This window comes from Neodiprion virginianus, chromosome 1 (genome assembly GCF_021901495.1).
Source record: "Neodiprion virginianus isolate iyNeoVirg1 chromosome 1, iyNeoVirg1.1, whole genome shotgun sequence".
Classification (NCBI taxonomy): Eukaryota; Metazoa; Arthropoda; class Insecta; order Hymenoptera; family Diprionidae; genus Neodiprion; species Neodiprion virginianus.
This window is the reverse complement of record NC_060877.1, coordinates 13,018,288-13,039,526: the sequence shown is the minus strand read 5'-3', so window position 1 is coordinate 13,039,526 and position 21,239 is coordinate 13,018,288. Positions and strand designations below refer to the sequence as shown.

Sequence of the window (21,239 nt, the reverse complement as noted above, 5' to 3'; positions counted from 1 at the left end):
ATCCATGCTGATATTCCCTTTAACACTGTATCAGTACATTACCTGCAAATATACTCATACTTATTTATATTACACGCCTGTCAAATTTCTTTACATTTTCTTTAAATCCCGATTTTATGTTAGAATCTGAGGAAGTCCCTTCAAAGATTATGTCGATGTACTGAAATCTGATTAATATTCTCCATTCCACGCTCTTTAATCCCGCAGAGTCCAGTCTATTTTTTTTTTTTTCGTTTCATATAACGTGCCGTTTTAAATATAGTGTTAACGAATTAGTATATTGTGTCACAAGTGCGAAAAGTGGGTGAGTTTCGATGGATGTGAAGTTTGCTATGTAAGCAAGGTAAACGCTGTAATCACACGAGTCATATATTGCTCATCCGCACGTGTGTGACACACGCTATTTACTTCCGAAACCTAACAAAGGAAAGTGATTCGAGGAGCAGCGAAGCTTGCAGCATGTAAAGTTAGGATTAGGTAACGTATGTTCAACGATGTAGTGGGTAAAATTCTGTTATTCGAAAGTGCGCATGCACCGGAGAAAGCTCTAGTTCGTTAAATATCGCATTTCAATTATGGGCATGCGCCAACGTCGTTTTAGCGCACTGTTCGAAAATGTAACTTTCCAAGCAGGTGTTGGAAAAATGAATTATTTCTACTCTTTGAATTATTAAAAATAATTCCTATTCGTGTAGACATTATCTTTTATAAATCTTCTAAAAAGTTTCCCAACCAAGTCGCTATAGCTCTTGTATCTGCTGTCATGAAACCCAGCTGTCCGTAGTTTTACGATGGTTTTCAAAGTGTTTGAAGGAGGGATATGTTGCAAACAGGCTTCATTGCGTAATAATTGTATATATCCTTTCACTCGTTATGTTATACATTAACATCATTACGCGACAGTTCAATCTCAAATACGTATAAAATGTTTGCAATTTGAACATTAACACTCCATAAAATCTATCATCAAAGCAAAGAAGGAATCTCCAATTTGTTTTTTTGGGTTTCGTTCAAGTCTTCTGCTCGGTTAGTACGTAAAAACCGTAATATCAATAACAGACCCATGCTGAGGCGACCCCGTGGAGCATGTAAACACGGACATGTACGTGTAACACACACATGCAGACACCTGCCGTCCCACTGTTGCAAATTGTTTCTTCATTGTGTCGTTAGGTCGTGTGAATCGAAGGTCGTACGTACTGTTCGCTGGTGCATGTGTGTTGGAGAAAAAGCAGCTTGGTCGGCGGTTTAAGGATAGCGGTACAAACCAACACCAATGGACGTACGAGCCCCCCCCCCCCCCCTGCCCAAGTCGGATTCAGCGTTCATGGATCTAGCTTAACTAACTCAGCACACTGCCAAGCAAAGTACCGAGTCAAGAACAGCGGTGTGGAGTGTCCAAGATAAAGTGAAGTGATATTGCTGGGTGTCGTGCGTAGTCTGTCCTGAGACGCGAAGGAGGACGGACAGTCGGATCTCATCCGTTGCCGCGGCTGAATCACGTCCAATTTTGGGTAATCGTTGATTTGAAAAGTACTACCGAGTGCAGTGTGATCCTTGTATACAGACATTTGATTTTACTGGAATTCGGCATTGCGAACGATTGCGAGGCAGGAAAAGGAAAACGTTTGTGTTACCTGCGTAACACGTGCTGTAGATTTCAGCCGATGTCGTCAGTGACAGACTATTTTATAACGTTGTAAGCCCGCCACGAGGAATTGTCGGGTAGATCATGTTCTACTGTTTGAAAACGCCGGAATGATAATATTGTATTCGTCGTTTTGGACAAAGTGCAACACGGTTCATGGTACTCTAGAAAATTCTAGACTATATCGGGAATAAGAGGAATACTCTGACGACTGTACGAGACAAGGATTGATTAGGTATAATTTTACTAATCTCTTCTTCAGAAATCTTTGACGGAAGTCAAACTTCGTATAACTGGCTCCAACATTTTTATATATAATTAATTTATTAAAATTGCGTTCCAAATGCTCTGATGGTGAGCTAATCGTTTGTCACGACGGTAAGCAATGGACAATGTAATCTGTAGTTGGCGATTGAAACAAGGAAATGAGACTGGAGTTGGTAGCGTTAACGTAACGAAACGTTAGGGTAAAAAATCGTCGGTAATAGGCGATTTTAGAATGACTTTCAAGGAGTTGACTTTTCAAAATAATAGTACATTCTATTTTTACTGGTTTACTAAACTTCGGACATTCCTAAAGACGCGAAGTAGCAATTTTTCCTGGACATGCATCCTTGCTAACTTCATCATCGTACAAGGAAATCATATATTGGACTTGTGGGAACACCTGAGCACCGAATATTGAGTTTGGCTGGAATACGAAGAGAAAACCGGAAAGCAGAGAAAGCAGTTCCTTTGGTTTTAGAATATCTACGCTACTATATACGTGGGGCTGCTCCTAAACTTTGACACCGCGCTATTTCCAGGTCCTCATAGGGGGCCGTCTATTAAGCTTATTTTTAGAAAAGTCCCAGAAAGTTATTAACCCTTAGCTTCGCTACAAGGCGCGTAATTGTGTTTCGATGAATGTTTACTTTCAGATAATGAGGTTTCACGGTCCGCATTACATAAAAATTGGAAGGCTTTGAGTTCACCGCAATGCCCGTTATCAGCTTGGTCTAAAGTCATCCGGGTTTCCGTGTAATCTAATCTGATAGGAAGACGTTTATCTGCGATGTCGTGAATTCGGTGAAAGTGCAGTTGGAAAATTCTATTACGTCACTCGTGATGATAATTGCTTACGGTATTTCATACGAAATGAGCTCTGTCATCTGCTGATAACGATCAGTCAAACTAGTTGCGCATAAAACAATGGCCTGACAACGACCATAACCAGGTCTAACGTAAGAAAAATTCTTGGAAGTACAAACGGCTTGATTAAATTCCAAGACGTGAGACGTTTTGTCGCGGCGCGTGTTTACGCTTATATCAGTTTGCCACACATTGTTTTAAGAAGGTCTGATTTCGTTGGTGTTTGCTTGTCACATGATCAATGTCATTCTTCGGGTAGCCCGTGGTAAAATATTAATGGGCAATATTCCCGGAGCTCTGAAGTATGTTTTAAGCATTTTCCAAATTTGTAAAAACTATTATTATCTAGAGCTTATGTTTTAAAACTGAAAGGAGTATTTAAACATTAGAGTATAAATATTAGACATTTTTGAAAAAATGAGCAGCATTTTTGAAATTTGAAAAGTTATTGGTTCTTTTGTTTCAAAATTATGAGTATAATGCGAATATTGTCAGAACCATCCATGGGTTTTTTGTGAAAATTTCTAGTTCCATAAACCCTGCAATTCAAGCTAGGTCGTTTAGCGTTCCACCTGTTTTTTTGCACCTCTTCATTTATTTATTACTGTTTTGGTAACAACCGCCGAGTTTTTGGTCCTTGGATGTCCCCTGGAATACGTCTAAGTCTACAAAAAACACAAAATTCATTTATTTATTCATTGCAAAAGTAGAACGTGTAAACAAACGGTCGAAGTTCGTGATTTCCCACGAAAAACCCATTTTCTGCTAATTGACCATGGAAATCAGAATACCGATTTTTACACAAACTTAATACACACCAAAAAACATTTGTAAATTTTTTCAAAATTTTTGTTCATCCGCTATATTGGATCCGAGATTTGAGATCGGCGACTGCAAAAACGACGATAGACAAAGTTTTTTTTTTTAAATCAAACAACTTTTTGAATTTACGTCCGCGCCTTGGATCTGTCATTTTGAATTTTCGTATTTCGAGTTCAGATTCGCAATTGGCGACCCCATGAGCCCATGTATGCAAAATTTCAAGTGAATCACATGTAAGGAAAAATTTATGAACGAAAGGGTCAAGTAAAATTGTCGAGTGATTAACGAGCTTGAAGTGAAAAGCTTGTCTGTGAAAACTGTCGGGGTGACACCGGAAAGAACGAACAAATCTTTTTCTCTATTTCTATCCTGTTCAGTGCTTGTCCTATTCATCGCGATCTCCGGATGAGTGAAGCTCAAGTATAACGTTGTTGCAGATACGATGAACAAGACTCAATTAGAGATCGTCTTGGCGACGGAGCCGCCACGCTCGCCATCTGGCAACTCGTCCCACTCTCACATCCCCCTGCCGAAGGTTTCCTCTACGGTCCGACTCCTGGACCGGTATCCACCGGCACGAAGAGAATCTCCGGAGAAGATGGTAAACCGGAGAAGTCCAGCTCGTACGACCTCTGTCGCTCTTCAGCGAGCATCGTTCGAAAAGGGCGATACTTCACCGGTCCAGGCTAACAACAAGTCTCGTTCGTATTCTTCAAATTCACCAATCGAGTCGAGAAATACCGAGGAAAAGATGATGTGGAGAACGAACTCGACGGATGGTAAGAGGGTCGAGACCATAAGGAGTACCCTGGAACTAGGCGATAAGAAACTAAACAGAAGTAACAGCTTCATGGAGAGCAAGTGGAAGTCCAAGTACGAGGACTCGGAAAAACGGAGAAAGATGCTGCTGCAAAAGAGCGAATCTAGTAAGAAACTTGAGAATTATTTTCTTAGTGTAGAACGACACACAAATATTGCTACGCGTGCAAACGGACGAATATTTAAGCATCTACCGCATTGCAATTAAACGGTGCTCAAGTGATTGAATACTTTCAGACGTTACGTCACGAACGCGAATTTTATCAAATGAGAAAGAAAAAAGGTGATAAAAAGAATTGAATGAGGATCCCCAGCCTCATTCAGAGTATCATAAAATACGTCACGGTGGTACATAGACTGCCTCAAATCGAACCTTATGTGTCGTTTATCATTATGTCTCTAATTGTAAATTCGATGCGACGATGGTCCGTTTCTGTCGTGGTGACGTCAATCAATTTAAGTGGATGTCGAAACGTGCGTGGAAAGCATGTTTAACAAAAAGTTTCATGCAGTAGCCGATCTTGTGTTTGATTGAAAGTAAAAATAAAATGCTTTCGTTGTATATTGTCATTATCGCGTCTTTTATCAAGACTGTTACCCAGAGGAACTATAAACACGCGAATTTCAAGGAACGAAAATTTCATTTTGTCATACTGTTTGATTGCATCTGCGTGGGTGCCGAACGATGATCCCTATAAGGTCGAAACAACAGTACAGCCGTGTTTCAGTTACTCTTCTATCGTTGACTTAACCGGACAATTTTCGGGAAAATTTGAAGGATTTTACCGATCCCAAAACTCCACGTTTAAGATCGTGTGGTAGCAATATTTGTGTTGTATGAAATCGTATGCATGAAAGTATAGGTTAATCGCCGTGGAGCTCATACCATGAGGATGAAGTTCGAAACTTTAAAGTAATGGTACAGCTATTGGAAATCCCCTTATTTCGCTGTTTTGGAATAATTTAAAATTTGATAAGGCTTAATAAAGGAAAGCTCATCCATGTTCTGCAAACTAAATTCCGTCAAATCGAAACTTTTTGTTTAATATTTCATTGCCAACTTCAATGTCGAGGAAAACAACAAAGCAAGGACAATTACAACAGTTTTTCTCTTGTTCATTCTTCCGTAGATATTTCATGACAGATTGGTGTTTTGTGGTCCGGCACACAACGACTCAACCGGACTCGAGCGTTAATAATTTTAAAAGTTGGAAGGTTTAAACAACGGCGCCTTGGCGTTCGGACGCTTGAATCAGACCGTTGGGCTCGAGTACTGGTGAATCATGCCAAATATGCCAAAACCGGGGACATATAATCGTGTTATGTAGCTACCAAACTGACTCACGTTGTACACCTTCTCCATACGTGCGATGGTTTCAACCAGTATGAAATTACAAATACAGTTATTACATTGTTTGTTTTCTTTTCAGCAAAAATATTTTTATCAATAAGGCAAGTGTAAATACTGACTACTGCTGCATAATATTGGCATACCTTAATTCATTGGTATTTTGTTTATAATCCATCGTAAGAATTCTTTGCTCAATTTGTTTTGCAAATAATCAACCGCTGTGCTGACTACCATAAGACGAGATTTAAACAATTGTACGAGTGACTGGCGAATAGGCGGGGCGGGGGGGGGGGGGGGGGAGGGGCGGAGGGGGGAGAGGTATTTTAAAAGTTGGGTGTATTCGAACGACACATATTTTTACAGCTGCTGCAGTATAATATACTTGACCAAATCAACAATATACCCATACATTGAACAAATGCTTACTGTATAACTGCAGTCTGTGTTTATGAAATTGGTTGTAAATTAAAAATGTGTGTAAAATGAAAACGACACGCCGCTATTACTTTGTATAATTTACACTAACTGTAAAAGTTTTCTTCGATGCATCACTGATTCAATCTTGAAATACTAACTAAACAAAATACAATTGTCATGTTTAGTCAAGATTTTACACTGCGTAAGATAGACTTAGTAAAATTAAAAATTAGAAACATGCTCATTTTATTTTTGTACATGGTGCGTGTATTGGAAATTCGAAATTTTGCAGAATGTCAAATACTGCAGCAGACAATGGATTTGTTTTCTAGGTAGGAAAAAAAGTGCAGAGAGATGTTTTGTTAGTAGTGAGATTCGAGTTTTATAACGTGTGATCGTAACCATGACTTGGTCAAAAGACATGCCTTGGGTGTGGCCAGAGACGAGTTTCATTGTCTGCAATCACCACTAATATATGTATTTCATCACCAAGCCGTGCGACCAATAATACGTGTCAAAGTGTTTGTCAACCATCGCGACGCCATCGTAATATAAATAAAGATTATTTACATTATTTTTGCAGATCTGAGGGATCACGCTGATTTGGAAAAAAAATACAATCATCTTCAGAGGCAAAACAATAGCTTGCAAGCACAAGTTGTAGACAATGAAGAGAAACTGAACAAGCTACGAACAGGTACAGAATTTTTATTCAAGAGCTTCGCTGATATGTCCGATCCGAATGTTGTTATGCATGCAACAATACTAACGCGTTTCGTGCAGCGCGCGTAAAATGCATTACACGAAGTATTGCACATGCACGCTTACACGTGTGAAGTATGTCGAGGCAAAAGTTCACGTATAACTGACGTGGCGACCTTCGCAGACAAATTAATTATGCGTTTTATTTCTTCGAATAGTGTCCGAAGCCGTTTGCAAGGAATACGAACAACTGAAACGGCAATATGATATCGAGACGGGAGCGATGCACCGAGCGATGCAACAGGCTACTCAGGTACACCTATGAATCATCATCGTAACAAGTAAAAAATATAATTAATAAAGCATCAACGACGCTACAAAGGATTTAACGCTTTGAAGCATGCATTTTTTTTCTTGTAGTCAAATTTCTTGAAATTGGATATACAAGGGTTCTCGAGGTCGTTGATTTCAAAAATGAGGTCAGATTTGAGAAATTAAAAAAAATTTGAAACGGCGGATCTAACGTGACGGACTGGAGATGTGAAAGTGGTCGGAATGGCTCGAAAATGCACACTGAGGGGTTTTCTCAGTCACCAAATACGATCCCGAAAACGCCCGAGTCACAAATTTCAAGCGAATAGGATCAATTTTTGTATTTCCAGACCCGCATATTGGATCGGCCATCTTTAATTTTGAAACTTCGACATCAGATTCTTTTTAGCGACCCAAAAAAACCCAAGTTTACCGAGTTCCACTTTTCTGGTCCCCATGACCTTTTGACAATTACACGTGCTCTGTAAAAACAAGCATTTCCAACACTTTGTTTATTTGCAGCGCTCATTATATTTGCGGAATCGTCATAATTCTTCTTAAAACATCAACATTGACATCTTAGACGTCCATTTATGGAGAAAAAATAAAAAAATAAAAATTACAGCCATATTTCAAAAGTTGAATGTAAATCTTGAAGAACTGATTTAAAAAAGGTGTCTCATATATGAGATGCCATGCCGCAAAGGGTTAATCGATTTATATTTTGCGTTGTAGACTTATTCTTTTCTGCGATTCAATACTCATTCGATTTCCTTAATGTGCGCAAATTGCATCAAAAGAAATGACTAGTTTTTGGTACTATTTATAGTAATGGTAACCAAAAAATACCATGATGCGTATGAGTTCGTGTCTTGGGTTTTGTGATAATTTCAGATTTTGTCAGTGTTTGTTATTGTTGATGAATGTTTTGTTCTCATTATTTACTTCGAGCTTTCGGCTGGGTCCGTTCAGTCATCTTCGGTTCAATTTTCGGCCAAAAAACGTTCATCAACGATAACCAATGGTGACGAAATCTGATATTATATGCAGAAAATCTACTATGTGTTGCTGGGCTTTTTCGTATTGATTACATTTCCGTGTATTTCTTAATAACTATTACGATAAGTTTATGTTGTTACAACAATAGATTGATGTTGAGGCCTTATTGCTTTGAAAAAAAAAAACATTAAACTAAATGAACAGATTTAAATTTTGCTGAGTATAGCAAGAATATGTGGTATTGTTAACTATAAATATCACACTAAATAGTTACTTGTACCACATTTTCTTGTAATTCCAACAATGTTTAAACCATTACTACAACGATATCTATTTTATTCGTATATTTTGGTCACCTTAATAAATAAGATTTTTCTCATTACATCCACGACATTGTGCCTATCAGCATTTGACACGTAATTCAAAAATGGTAATTGATAAATACTGAAAACTTATTATTTTTTAACACCGCGTGCATTCACTTTTCATTTCAGTGGTACAAGCAAAACAGAGAGCTCAAAAGAAAGTCCCAGGTACTCGCGCAGAAGTTCCTCCAAGTCAACCCGGAAGGTATCGTCGATATTGACATCGATATCTCCGATGAAGTTGATTCGAATTCCGATGACACGGAACAGCTGCGAGAAACCGTCAGAGGTATTGCAAATGTAATTTGTAATCTTGACAAATTTGTCGACCTCATCTTGAAGTATGTACAAATATTTTCGGTGTCCAAGGTCAAATACAGGGGAAAAGTGAAAATTTAACGTTTCGGCCCTGAGTGGAGCCCTCCTCAGAGAACTAAAAGAAGGCATTTATTCAATCGCACTAACCATAAAAGGAAATGTGGTAACACAATATTTTTTCCTCATAAGCGATAAGCTGATATCAGAAATTGAAGAGAAATACAGTAAAATAAATTTACATTCATTTACGTAGAAAACGCTTAAAAACGGTGTAAACTTCAAAACTAAATTCTCAAACGAAAAAACCGCCTACTAAATAGACTGTGAAATTTATAAATGTTATGTCTTTACGACAGAAAAAGTCGATCTCTTATTCAAATCCACTGGATTCCAAGTTATAATGTAATGAATGGCAGGTTAGTGGTACTCTCACATCACAATCCATTGTAATCCAAACATTGCTAAATTGAAGTGATTACCAAATGTCGAGGAGAACTGAGTTCTATTCATCAGATTAAATCTGAATTTGGTCTTCAAGTTTTCACCGTTTTTAAGCGGATTCTACTTGAATGACTGTAAGTTTATCATACTGTATTTCTCTTGATGTTTTTTCTGTCGGTTAGCGCTTATAAGGAGAAAATATTTTGTTACAATATTTTCTTTTTTGCTTATTATAATTGAATAAATGTATTCTTTTAGTTTTCTCAAGGCCGAAACGTTAAGTTTTGACTCTCCCCCTTTATTTGACCTTGAGTACCTAGAATGTCGATACGTAATTTGTAATAATTGCAACAGGAATTAGGATTAAAAATTTAAGATTTGGCGCAAGTCAGCGAAGACGGGATTGCAATAAAAATAAAAATATCGTGATTGTGTTCTCAGAATTGAGCCAGGACGTTGCCAGATTGCAGACGGAGTTGAATGCGGCAAAACTTCAGGAATTCGAAGCCCAGGAACAGGTCACCCTGCTCTCCTCACAACTCGAAGAGGAAAGAGCACTTCGAGAGGAAGGTGCGATTGAGATCCATCAGATGATGCATCTACATTTTAGGGAACGTGGTAATCTGTGAATAACTGAGGCTATTCATTTATTGCAGGTGAGGCTAAGATTAAGGAGTTCCAGAAGCAGAGGGAAAACATGGAACGAGTGACCCGGATGGTCGCTGATGAGGTTCAAGCCCTGAAAGAGCAGTGTGAAAAGGAAAGAGAAAACGCCAAGAATATGAAGATCGAAGCCGACAAGGTAAGTAACGAATAATATCAACTCTAAGCATGTAGTAACATCTAGATGTTGCACCATAAGTAGCGTTGACTGCAAATTGCCAGTGATCCATTCACAGCATGATACCTTATTGATGATTTGCTCGAGTGATTTATTTGAAGTATAATAACGGCTGGATAAAATCATTGAAAGTAAATTTCAGTAACCTTTTTTCCTCCTTCTATTTCGAGCGTCTATGGGTGGGTTGTTCCAGCTAATTCAGACCGATTTTCTGTGCATGGAGAAGATCATTTGAAAGATTTCAAGAAAGAATCATGACATCAAAATTCAAATCCATTCATATTTGTTCTAATCCGAAAAAAAAAAAATTTCAACTAGTTGCTTCCCATCCGGTAATAGAGTAATAGTAAATAAAGTCAAGCAATGATATTAAAAAAAAAAGGAGAAAATACTCATCTAGAAAATTTGGGATCTCCTTTGTGTAATAGACGAGTTACCTTCGTTGCTATAATCTCAGCAATAATTATTCCCTCTTAATCGAAAATCAACGAATCCTTTTTGAAAAATTTTTGGTCAAAATATTGTTTTTTAAAATTTTCGTCTAGGCACCCTAAAATTCGAAACTTTTGCATTCCTCAAAAGATTTTCTTCCCCGTGTTGTAATTTTGTCAAATTTTTCAGTGCTTATCGTTAGTTCTTTGTCCACCTGATGCCACTTACGGTACTGCATCAGGATTTGCTAACTATATTTTGGAATTCTTACTTGGCTGCTATTTTAGAGCTAGCCAAAGCTTGCAACGCTTCGTCTAATTTGAATCAATCAAGATATGATTTATATCAATTTGCAATTTAAATATCCTTGCCTCTGACGTCATGCGCTATACTATGGCACAATGTCATATCCACAAAGTACAGACTCATTGTCCGGTAAGAATTGACGCGTATCAATTATCAACTGAGTAAATAAGTGATGTTATCGAGTGATCCATGTTTAATCCAAGGGCATAAATTGGACCACTAATAAATTGCCAAAATCTTGCCGAATGCAGTGCCACGTACCGATAGAACATTACGTCATGACGAAAATACGTTATTGCGCGTGTACAGAGAAACCTGAATCGGATTGAAGAGAGCTAAAGAGCATTAAATAGTTCGATTCAAATCGATATCCGACCTCTCCATAGTTTGTTCGTTATGTAAAATGTGGGAGAAGCTATCATATATCCAACATACGACAGAATGCTCTAGACATTTTTATGCTCCGGAAAAAAAGCTTAAAAACAGTAGGATTGGATTAAGAGTTCAAGTATTTTGCATGTTAGAACTACCAAACGTTCTCTTCAATTGTTGAAATGTTGTTCAGTCATTGCACATTCGTAAGGATGTCGTTTCATTTGTGTTCACCATCACTGGAGCAAATAACATTACTGAAGATTATATTAAAGTTTTTTTTTTTTGTTCTTCCTCAAAATCACATCAGTTCACGAAATACTTTTTTATATAAGACAAGCATATTTCACGCCTTTTTCATGTCTGTTTCGTCTTCTAAAGTATCCACTTCTATAACGGTAGAGTGAATCAGTAAATGCGCACGTGCGGAGTACTGAAAAGACCACTTTTAAGTCCTAGAAGTTAAAAGTGATCTTTTCCGTACTACGCGCATGCGCTGTCGCAATCAAATCTGACATTATGCGATCCTAACCTCAATTTTCCGGTTCGCACAAGCATACTCACCTTCCACTCATATGCGTGCTCACCCACGACTCATGTTGCAAACTTACGCGCGGCCCGAAAAGAACGAGTTTGCTTCATTGTTACACAATACAGTCGGACCTCGATTCTACGGATAACTTGGGACCGAATTCCGCAGAATCGAGGAACCACTGACGAGGAAGAAATATTTCATAGAACCCACCTACCCCTACTCTTGCGATAGGGATGGAGAGTGCGGAGAATCGAACTCCGTAGAATTGTGGTCCGATTGTATAATATTTTTGATTTCGTCTCACTTTGGAGCGATAGCCAAACATTTCATGGTGAATTTTCTTCTCTCGAAGAAAGCTTCCACAGCACGTCTAATCATATTTGATTTGAATGCACAGGCGCAGAAAGAGCGCAATGTTCTTGCGCATCAGAGCTCGTTACTCTTGGCGGAGATCGCGACGGATTCTGACGGGCGATTGTTGGCCGTCCTCTTGGAGGTTGAATCCTTGAAGCGTTCGCTGGAGGAGGAGCAGCAGCGTCATGTTGCGCAGGTCCAGGCGCTCCAGGAGAAACTTGAAGAGCGAGAATCAAACGTAGAGTTCGAAATATTGGAGGAAAAACTTAAGCTAGCGGACACTGAGCTGGAGATTGCGGTACAGAGGTCAGAGTGTGCTGAACTTTCGGTTGAGAGACTGGAACAAACTGTCAAGGAACTTGAGGAGAAGATAAAGGACCTTGAGACCAAAGCAGCACAACCGCCCGCGCCGCCGCTACCTCCACCTCCGCCCCCACCGCCAATGTTCGAATCGGCTAACGCAACGATCAAGCTACTCACGCGAGAGAAAAACCACACGAACAGTAATAATTCGGCCTTATCGGACATGGAGAATATGCTTGGTATCAATAAGAGACCAGCTGCGGTCGCGCAGCAACCAGGTAAGAGTTTGAAAATTAATGCGTCTTTCAATTAATGCGTCAATATAATACGAGGTCTTCCATTTCGAATGGAATGCCCTGGAAATGTCTCGAGGAACGTAGGTTTAAAAAAAATATTTCGGCGACAGATTTTAAAATTTAAAGGGGGATGTAAAATGATGCTGTTGATAACTTACGAGTGCGCGAAGCAGAGGTCGGGGTTTTGAAATGTTTCATTGGAAACCTATCATTCTCATTAAATAAGATCATAGTTGATTTTGGGAGAAATTCATCAACGTTGAAAAACATGTCGTTTTCAAACAAAACACTGTACTATTCCATGTGTAATATGCTTGAAAAGAATTATGGAACTATGAATTATCGGCGGACGCCGTCAAGTGATGGAAAATACACGAATCGGAGATCACCGTATTTAATTAGAAAAATAATTTCTTATTAGGTGTTTCACTTTATGTCAGCTCACAATCAGAGCAGCAAATTAAAAGCTGAGCAGCTTGCACGAACTTTTCACGCCCTGATGCAACACTATCATAATATTTCTTTCTGCTTATTCCAGCCATCGACGACGTAATTAGCCAGATAAAGGGCGGGAGATTCACGTTAAAGCAGACTGACGTAAGTAAATACACACATATAAATATATACCTGGAAGATTCCTTGTGGGTTAGCGAACCGAATGACGCTCGTCGGCTGATAGGCAATCAAAGTTACATCTCACACGCAACAGGTACCCCAGGTGTAACTTCAGTTGCCTATCTACCGACAAGCGTCGTTTGCGTCGTCAACCCTCAGTGAATCTTCCTGTTATATTGACGTCGGATACAGAAACTATGAATCATTTTTTTTTGAATAAGTAAGGTCAATTATCATGATGATTATTTCAGAAACAGCGTGACGAAGAGCGAAAACGCAGGCAAGAAGCTGAAGCTGCTCCCCCTGCGGTCTCAGAAATGCTGACCATCTTGGGAACGATGAGGCGGAGAGCCAAGCCCACCCGACAATCATTTAAATTTTCCGAGTCAACCGCGTAGCACCAAGAACGAGGGCACTTTTCTGATCATGGAAAAAATGATTTCTTTTTTTCGTTAAGGCTATGCGCTCTCGTTTTTCGAGTTATGATACGTTCCAATGCTTGCCAATGGGATTCGCGCTATGAGACTTAATTTACTTGAAGATATTTTCGGTATTTGTATCGGAACATATAATTGTATTTGGGCCATTGAGACTTGTTTAAGTATTATAGGTGTTACAAACGTATTACAGCAAGAGAATATTGGTCCCGAAAGCACGGGAGTTTAACATTTTTTGTAACATGTTCATTAAAAACGTCAAGTAACCATATCCTAAGATGGTTACTCAATGTGAAAAATGTCGCGAATGCAGAAAAACTTATGTTTGCTACTGAGTTTTGTGAATATGTGCGATATATTTGTTGTTGTTGTTTCAATTTAGTAACGGCGGACCTTTTTATGGATAAGAATGATCTGATCAAAGGAAAGAAAATTGCGTGCGTGTGATTCCTAAGAATTGAAAATAGGATACTGAAACACAAGTCGAAGTGATGAAGAATTTTTTTTAAAAGTAGCGCTATTGACATCCTGAAACTGACTTCTTGCTGTATTGGTTTGCGAAAGAAATTGCCGTCGATGTATTAAACACGATATAGATTAATGCCGTTGCGTTTAAGTATGTTCGCGATTACCATATTGTATTCTTTTATAAATAAAGTATCTTTTTTATTAATCCTTTCTCATCGGGTTATTGATTTTCATTTTGTCTGATAACGATCTAACGTACTAAAATGATTGTCGAAATTCTGTTCAGCAAACTCTATTATTACCGTAAGATAAATTCCATTACCCTGAGAATGTATCAGTTTTGTATCACATATGTCTCCTCGTCTTGGCCCAAAACAAATAATTTTAATTTTAATGAGGAAACATTTCTAGAAAACTTGTTTTCTGTAAATAATAATGTTTTTCCACCACATGCTTAAAAAGTTGGATGTTTAAAGTTTGTGAAGCGTACGTAAGATGCCCCATTTCTAAACAGTGCGGTGAAACGACGCTAGCGCATGCGCTTAATGATATTCTCACTTTTACGCACTACGGCTTTCTCAGCGCATGCGCATTTCAATAATTCAATTTTACATTTGGGAACGTCATTGGGGTGAGTTCAACCTGAAGTTTGTGCGTTTGGATTAGACGTCATGAAGTTGGGCACATGCTTTTGGATTTTTCGATTACCTTGATCTACTTCTTTTAAATTATTATATTACATTTGTTTATTTCTCAAATTAAACTTACCTTCGCATATGTTGGAAAAAATAGTGTGTCACACGTGCGTACAAGTCATATCTGACTCGTGTGATTACTACACTCGCTTTTGTAACTCTCGATGCAAACTTCACACTCGTGGGAAATCACTCACTTTTCGCACTTATAACACAATGCATTATTTTTATATAATTTTTTCGTCACTCTCTTTCACCTTAAATTTCGCACTCAAGCACTGTCCCTCACCCTCGCTAAAAAAGTTTGTGACCATAATTTATGATTCAAACAAAAATTGCAAAGAATACCTTTCTGTATCAGCAAGAATTTTTTTCAATATATACATTTCGAAGCTGACGTGCAAGAAAAACACTGAAATATTTTTTTTCACGTCGTTGAATTCGTTTTTGATCTCACTATCAACTGCTCATATTTAAAATATGCATTCTCTATCTAAAGACAGATGTCACTTGCAGAATCTCAAAAATGAAACTATTCACGTGTCAACCGATATCAAGGTCATTTTTCTCCATTGAAACCAAACACGTTTTGTGTAAGACTTTTTTTGTATCTCTTTTTGTTTATGGAATGTTCACTTGGGGCGATCAAAATCAATCATCCCACATTACAAAATTATTTCATTATGTGTTAAGTGGATACAACAGATGAGTCATCGCGAATTATTGACTCAACTCTTCGGTATTTCTTGCTCTTATAAATGTTATGATTCAACCTCTGTATGGTTGGTTGAGAGGGGATGGATGATGAATGCATGTAGAGGTAGTGAGTTTCGTCTTCAATCTTAGAACACTTGTGCAGCCGATTACTAACGGTACACCTGGGTGTTTGCCACCCGGCTAACTTCAAAAAAACTGTGGTTTCAGCTGCAATCAAAATTTCTTCATAAATACAACGCAGAATTTTCTGTTGAATGATTGAGTATGCGAGAAAGTAGGATAAACTCCAGTTTCGCAACGAATCGTGATAAATAAATCGTATTTATCTGTGTTTTGTAACTAAGAGGACCACGCGATGGCGAAAAAGTGTACCGTTCTAGGGTTAAAACCACAGGGAAATCAAGATTTATGCAAGCCATATTCATATTTATATTTGGAATTTTTGTTTTGATCTTATTGCCATCAGAGTAGATAAAATTTAATTTCAAGAAAGGAACAAATACATCAACAGGTTTTCAATATATTTAAAACAGCGGAAATGGGAGTTATTGGCTTCATAACAAAAATAATTTATTAAAAAAAAATTGTTTGTAGCAATATAAAACAAAAGTATGACTTCTTGTATACTTTAGCGAAATAGTTTTGAAGAAAAATTTTTTAGTCTCACACGCCGACACGAAAACGGAACAAAATTGTTCAGATATTACTGGAAATAGTCACTTCGTCCCGAGTTTTAGAATCCCAATCTTACACTGTACAGTTTGACCATTTCGTTTGAGAGCAGGCTGCGTCGTATAAAGTGAAATCATATCTAATCAAAAAAAAATTCAGAAAAGTACATTAACGGCCGAAATGACGACCCAACGGCAAGATTAATAATATCAATATATATCGAGAATCCACATTTACTCATAAGACTTGGTAATTTTAATGGTCCCCGACTAAACCAAATAGATAAACTGTACTTCAATAGTATTTTGGATGGATTAAACGTTCCATTTCATCAGGTGGAACAGAACATCGTCCAGCTTAATTCCAAGCAAACGTTTTTTCCATGTCTCGAATACGAATTGCAGCCAGAAGGCTCGTTAAGGAGTACTTTTCGTCCATTAGAGTTAAAAACTTTCGGTCCAGTCTTAACTACTAGCTCCCGCAATGTGAAGTTTGATTTTGTCAATGATACTCTGGAGTTTTGAAGATTCAAAAAGTAAAACTTTTCGATATGGCTTCATTTCGTTATCACTTTCAGTCCAGGTCCCTTCTAATCCACTATCGGATTCATTTTCAACGGAAAATTCAAAGCTGCAGTCTGCTTCTTCGGCGAATATCTCCTCCTCACGATTACTCCAGAGTATGTCAACATGAGGTGCGTTATTCTTGTTCTTCGTTTGTGGATCCTTTTTAGGATTCTGGATTTCGTACACCTTACATATTAGTATGAAGTAGGAAAATTTGAATGGCATTTTCTTTTTTGCTGCCCTATCAATTTCCGAAACCAAATTTTCAAACAGCGGCACTGATATCTGTGCGGGAATATTGATGAATCTTTCATTGATCAACAGACCCAACGGTGCTGCGTCGTTTTCCAGTACATTTCTAATCAGGGCGTTGGTAGCGTCGGTTGCATGCTCTTCTGCAAGCTGCTTTAGTAAATCTCTCAATTGTTTCACGCATGGCTGGTTCTGAAAACAATTTCAAAATTAATCTATATCTGCCCATACAGAATCTGCACAGATCATTTAGAAAATCATTTTTTGTTTTACAATTCTTGTGAGCTTTCACAAATTATAATTTTTTCAATTTCCTATGATTTGATTTTTTTTCTTCCTTCACGTGTGTAGGAAAGAAAACAATATGCTGTACACGTAATTCAGGGAATAGTTATTATGTCAATCTGATTTAAGTCTGTCGAGGCTGAAAAGTTAATTATATTTGAATGCGTGAAGAAATATAATCCAGTCATACATCTACCTGTCTGTCGGATATGTTGACGACTGTTGTGATTCCGAAAACGTTGTTTGGGTCCTCGTTCTCGTCCTCGTCTGAATCCTCCGTGTCATCGGATGATTGCTTAACGACTGATCCCACGTAATTTTGAGAAATAATTAAGTCTGTGAGCCCGCTGAGGTCGAGGTGGGCTTTGAGGAATAATTGCTGCAGCAGTATTTTAATGCCGTTGAAGTCAGGATCTTGCGGATTACGTCCCTCAAAATCTACCTGGATTTCCATTCCCTAAAAGTGGAATATTTTTCGTGATTTTTGGTCAAATTTATAATGATATGATAGCCATCGTACATTTAGACTCATTACGGCAAATATGTTACATCTAGTCATAAAAACATGTTTCCTTATTTAATAGCACAGAGCTGTACGTTCCTTGTACAGAGAGTTCAAATTCAAACTTTATCGAATACTGACATTCTAAACGCAGATACATTGATTTCCAACACTGTTGATTGATAAACAATAACTGTAACCTATTCATTAATGGTTGACGAAGTAGGGGTGGAAATTAATACAAAATAACACGATTCTTCCGTTACTATACAATTCTTATAAAATGTACATAATGATGCAAGCTTCTCTGTTACATAGTGATGAATAAGAATTCTCGACCTCGTATATAATCTATTATAGAATCTTGGTGATCGGTCAATTAAGTAAACGTATTTTTAGTTAACGTTTCGACCCGGATATGGGCCCTCCTCAGAACGATTTATTTATTTAACTGTCAAGAACAACAAAAAATTTTTTTTAAATAATAATACTAGAAGTACAATCAGACATTAAATATTGTAGATGTAATACTCTTAGGGCTATTATATATTATTGGTTAGTAAGAACATTTTGATTAATTGAAAAAAGAATGGCTTTAAGTGTTATTTACCTTTTTTTATAAGTAAGTGGACTAAGATGTAGTCGAATTCACAATTTACAATTAGTGGAGACAATGTTCTTTGAGTGACGGTAGTCAATGTCAATCTTTTAGTTATTTTACATGTAGGAGTTAATAGTTGGAAGTCATTAATTAAAAAGATTAAAGAACTATGTTTCTTCACAGTCAGTATGTCATTGTGTTAAAAGGTTTTTAAAGAAAGTCTTTTTAGTAGTAAAATTAATTTGCAAGTGTCCAAGAAGTGGAGGTAGGCTCTTTATGACCATATTCCACATGTCTAACCAAAAATTATTGTTGGTTGAACCGATTGGGTCAACAGGTGAATAACGACTGATGGGAGAAACAAATATGATCCAGAGTGAAGGTGAACCTAATATAAACAATTATACAGAAAAACAAACAATATTTTGTGAAAAAAATTATGTAGAAAAACTGTGTTATGGGGACAAAAATTTGTTTGTATCTAGTTAAGGTTAAACAATATTTGTTGTGTGGGCGGAGATTAGAGGTTTGTAAATATTACTTAAATGTTCAACATCTTGTCTAAGATTAACGGAATTGGTGCGACCTACAATGTTGCACATTTCTAGTAATAGTCTTTTATAATAATTGTGTTCTTCACAAAGGATGTTTGTATTGTCGTAGTTAAAAGTATGTTGTTTATTGATACTATGTTTTATTGTTAATGCAATGTTAAATAAGTTGATGCAAGACGTTTCCAAGTCTTCCATGACAAGGTCTGACAAGATTGGGGAGAGAGGAGATCCCATGGGCAACCCGAATTGTTGTGCATACGTATCGTTGTTAAATTTGAATATTGCAGAATCAAAACATATTTTTAAAGCTTTATCTAGTTCAATAAGAGGAATTGGGATCTTATTTTCAAGAGAAGCCCAACGGTTGTTTACTGCGCGCAATGCAAGATCTATCGGAACGTTGGAAAAAGTGATATTACATCTAGCGATATTAAAGTATAGTTGTCTGGGATAATCAATGTTTTTATTGTGTCAACTAAGGAAAAGCTATCTTTAACACTAGAGGTGGGAGGTGTGATATTAGTGGTGAGCCATGAATTAATTGTCTTGGCTATTACATCTACAATATTTAATGTCTGATTGTACTTCTAGTATTATTATTTAAAAAAAATTTTTTGTTGTTCTTGACAGTTGAATAAATAAATCTTTCTGAGGAGGGCCCATATCCGGGTCGAAACGTTAACTAAAAATACGTTTACGTAATTGACCGATCACCAAGATTCTATAATAGTCTGTTACATAGTAATACATGATAGCTTTCGATCCAGGTGATCGCTGTTGATCGCTAATTTATTTAATATGCCTATCAGACAATCCCAAGAAATCTGGGTTTTACAGATATCATTGGAAGTTATATTAGGATTTAACTCTAGGTTTGGTTGGAAATAATCCACTACATACCGGAGTGCACAAAAAAGTATGAATGTGATCGAATTTTTTATCAGTTAGTTCATTTGTTTTCTGAAAAATTGTAATCGCTAAAGGGTGAAACTTGTCTCAAACCGTTCAAATTGCCAATTCTACTTTGAAAATGACATTTTCCAGTAAAATGAATTTCATAGAACCATTTTAATTATACAGTTATTACAAATACATAATTATTGAAGGGTTCATTTTCATTTTTTAAACTCACATTAAAGGTCTTAAAACGAGTGAAAATTCTGAGTTCACATTTGTTACAAATAAAATTCAACCGTGAGCGCCTGGGTACCGGCAACTGTCAATACGTACATGTGTTGCAGAGAATGGGATGCGCGCAACTCGCAAGTTATACAAAGTAGCAAACTGTAAACTGCAATATGATCATTTAATTGAATCAATGTAAACGGTTGCTTGAGTAGATTCTAAATTTCGAACAGAGCAGATGACCAGTCGTCGCCTGTTTCGACTTTTCGTCATTTTTTGAAAATTCTTGACAAGTGATGTGGCAACCGACCACGTGCTTCGTGGAGGTTAGATCACTTCGTTTGCTCAATAACGATTAAAAAATGTGCAATCTCGCTAACCTGCTCAGCCTCCGATGCGTCCTCATTTTCGCAATCACTCTGATCATCCGACGAACTGTGTTCTTCCCCATTGTGGCCAATATTCTCGTTCCTCGGCTGGATCTCACGTTTTTTTGTTGGCGCAGCCATAGTGTAGTCCTTGCGTATCGCTGTACCGTGGCGACGGATGCGGCGCTTGCGCTTCACGCTTCTCGGCCCGCAATTCACCTGCGAATCGATGTGGTCGATATCAGTGTTACCAACCTATCAGACAAATACTTTTTTCAATGGCGCCAAAACAATTCTTTAGATTTCTTATTTAGATGGCATCACAATAATTTTTCAGATGTCTCAATGGCGCCACAATAATTCTTCATATTTCTCATTTTCAACAGTGATGTTTGACGGGATTGAACCTGAATAAATATAGGAATATATAATATATTTAATTTTTTTGCATTATAACATGGACATTTTTCCTAGAAATATATCCTACAATCGGAATTTGAAGTATAAAGATATTAACAACCTTTACTTATATAATGTGTTCTTATTTTTAACACTTAAATATTGCAGAAGCTACTAATTGTCGCATGTTTTTTCAGGAACCTCACGATTGGTTGATTT

The 21,239-nt window shown here is 37.5% G+C and overlaps 2 protein-coding genes across 4 annotated transcripts; one reads left to right on the top strand and one right to left on the bottom strand.

Annotated features, from left to right (window-relative positions):
- The first annotated feature begins 1,355 nt into the window (after positions 1–1,355).
- Positions 1,356–14,489, top strand: LOC124308766 (shootin-1). 3 transcript variants are annotated; one of them, XM_046771805.1, is made up of 10 exons: positions 1,356–1,514; positions 4,039–4,527; positions 6,772–6,885; positions 7,109–7,203; positions 8,696–8,855; positions 9,767–9,895; positions 9,982–10,127; positions 12,209–12,746; positions 13,303–13,361; positions 13,631–14,489. In XM_046771805.1, exons 2-10 carry the CDS (start codon positions 4,044–4,046, stop codon positions 13,775–13,777), a joined length of 1,872 nt encoding a protein of 623 aa, XP_046627761.1. In that variant the 5' UTR covers positions 1,356–1,514; positions 4,039–4,043; the 3' UTR covers positions 13,778–14,489. The 3 variants fall into 3 exon arrangements, with proteins under 3 accessions (XP_046627761.1, XP_046627770.1, XP_046627751.1); XM_046771814.1 differs by having other exon boundaries at positions 1,356–1,883; positions 13,637–14,489; XM_046771795.1 differs by having other exon boundaries at positions 1,356–1,883.
- Positions 14,490–16,249: 1,760 nt separating this feature from the next.
- LOC124308793 (protein BCCIP homolog) lies at positions 16,250–20,825 on the bottom strand. Its single transcript, XM_046771874.1, has 3 exons — positions 20,634–20,825; positions 17,668–17,928; positions 16,250–17,378 (listed from the first exon to the last, which is right to left on the bottom strand). Exons 1-3 carry the CDS (start codon positions 20,760–20,762, stop codon positions 16,833–16,835), a joined length of 936 nt encoding a protein of 311 aa, XP_046627830.1. The 5' UTR covers positions 20,763–20,825; the 3' UTR covers positions 16,250–16,832.
- Positions 20,826–21,239: the final 414 nt, after the last annotated feature.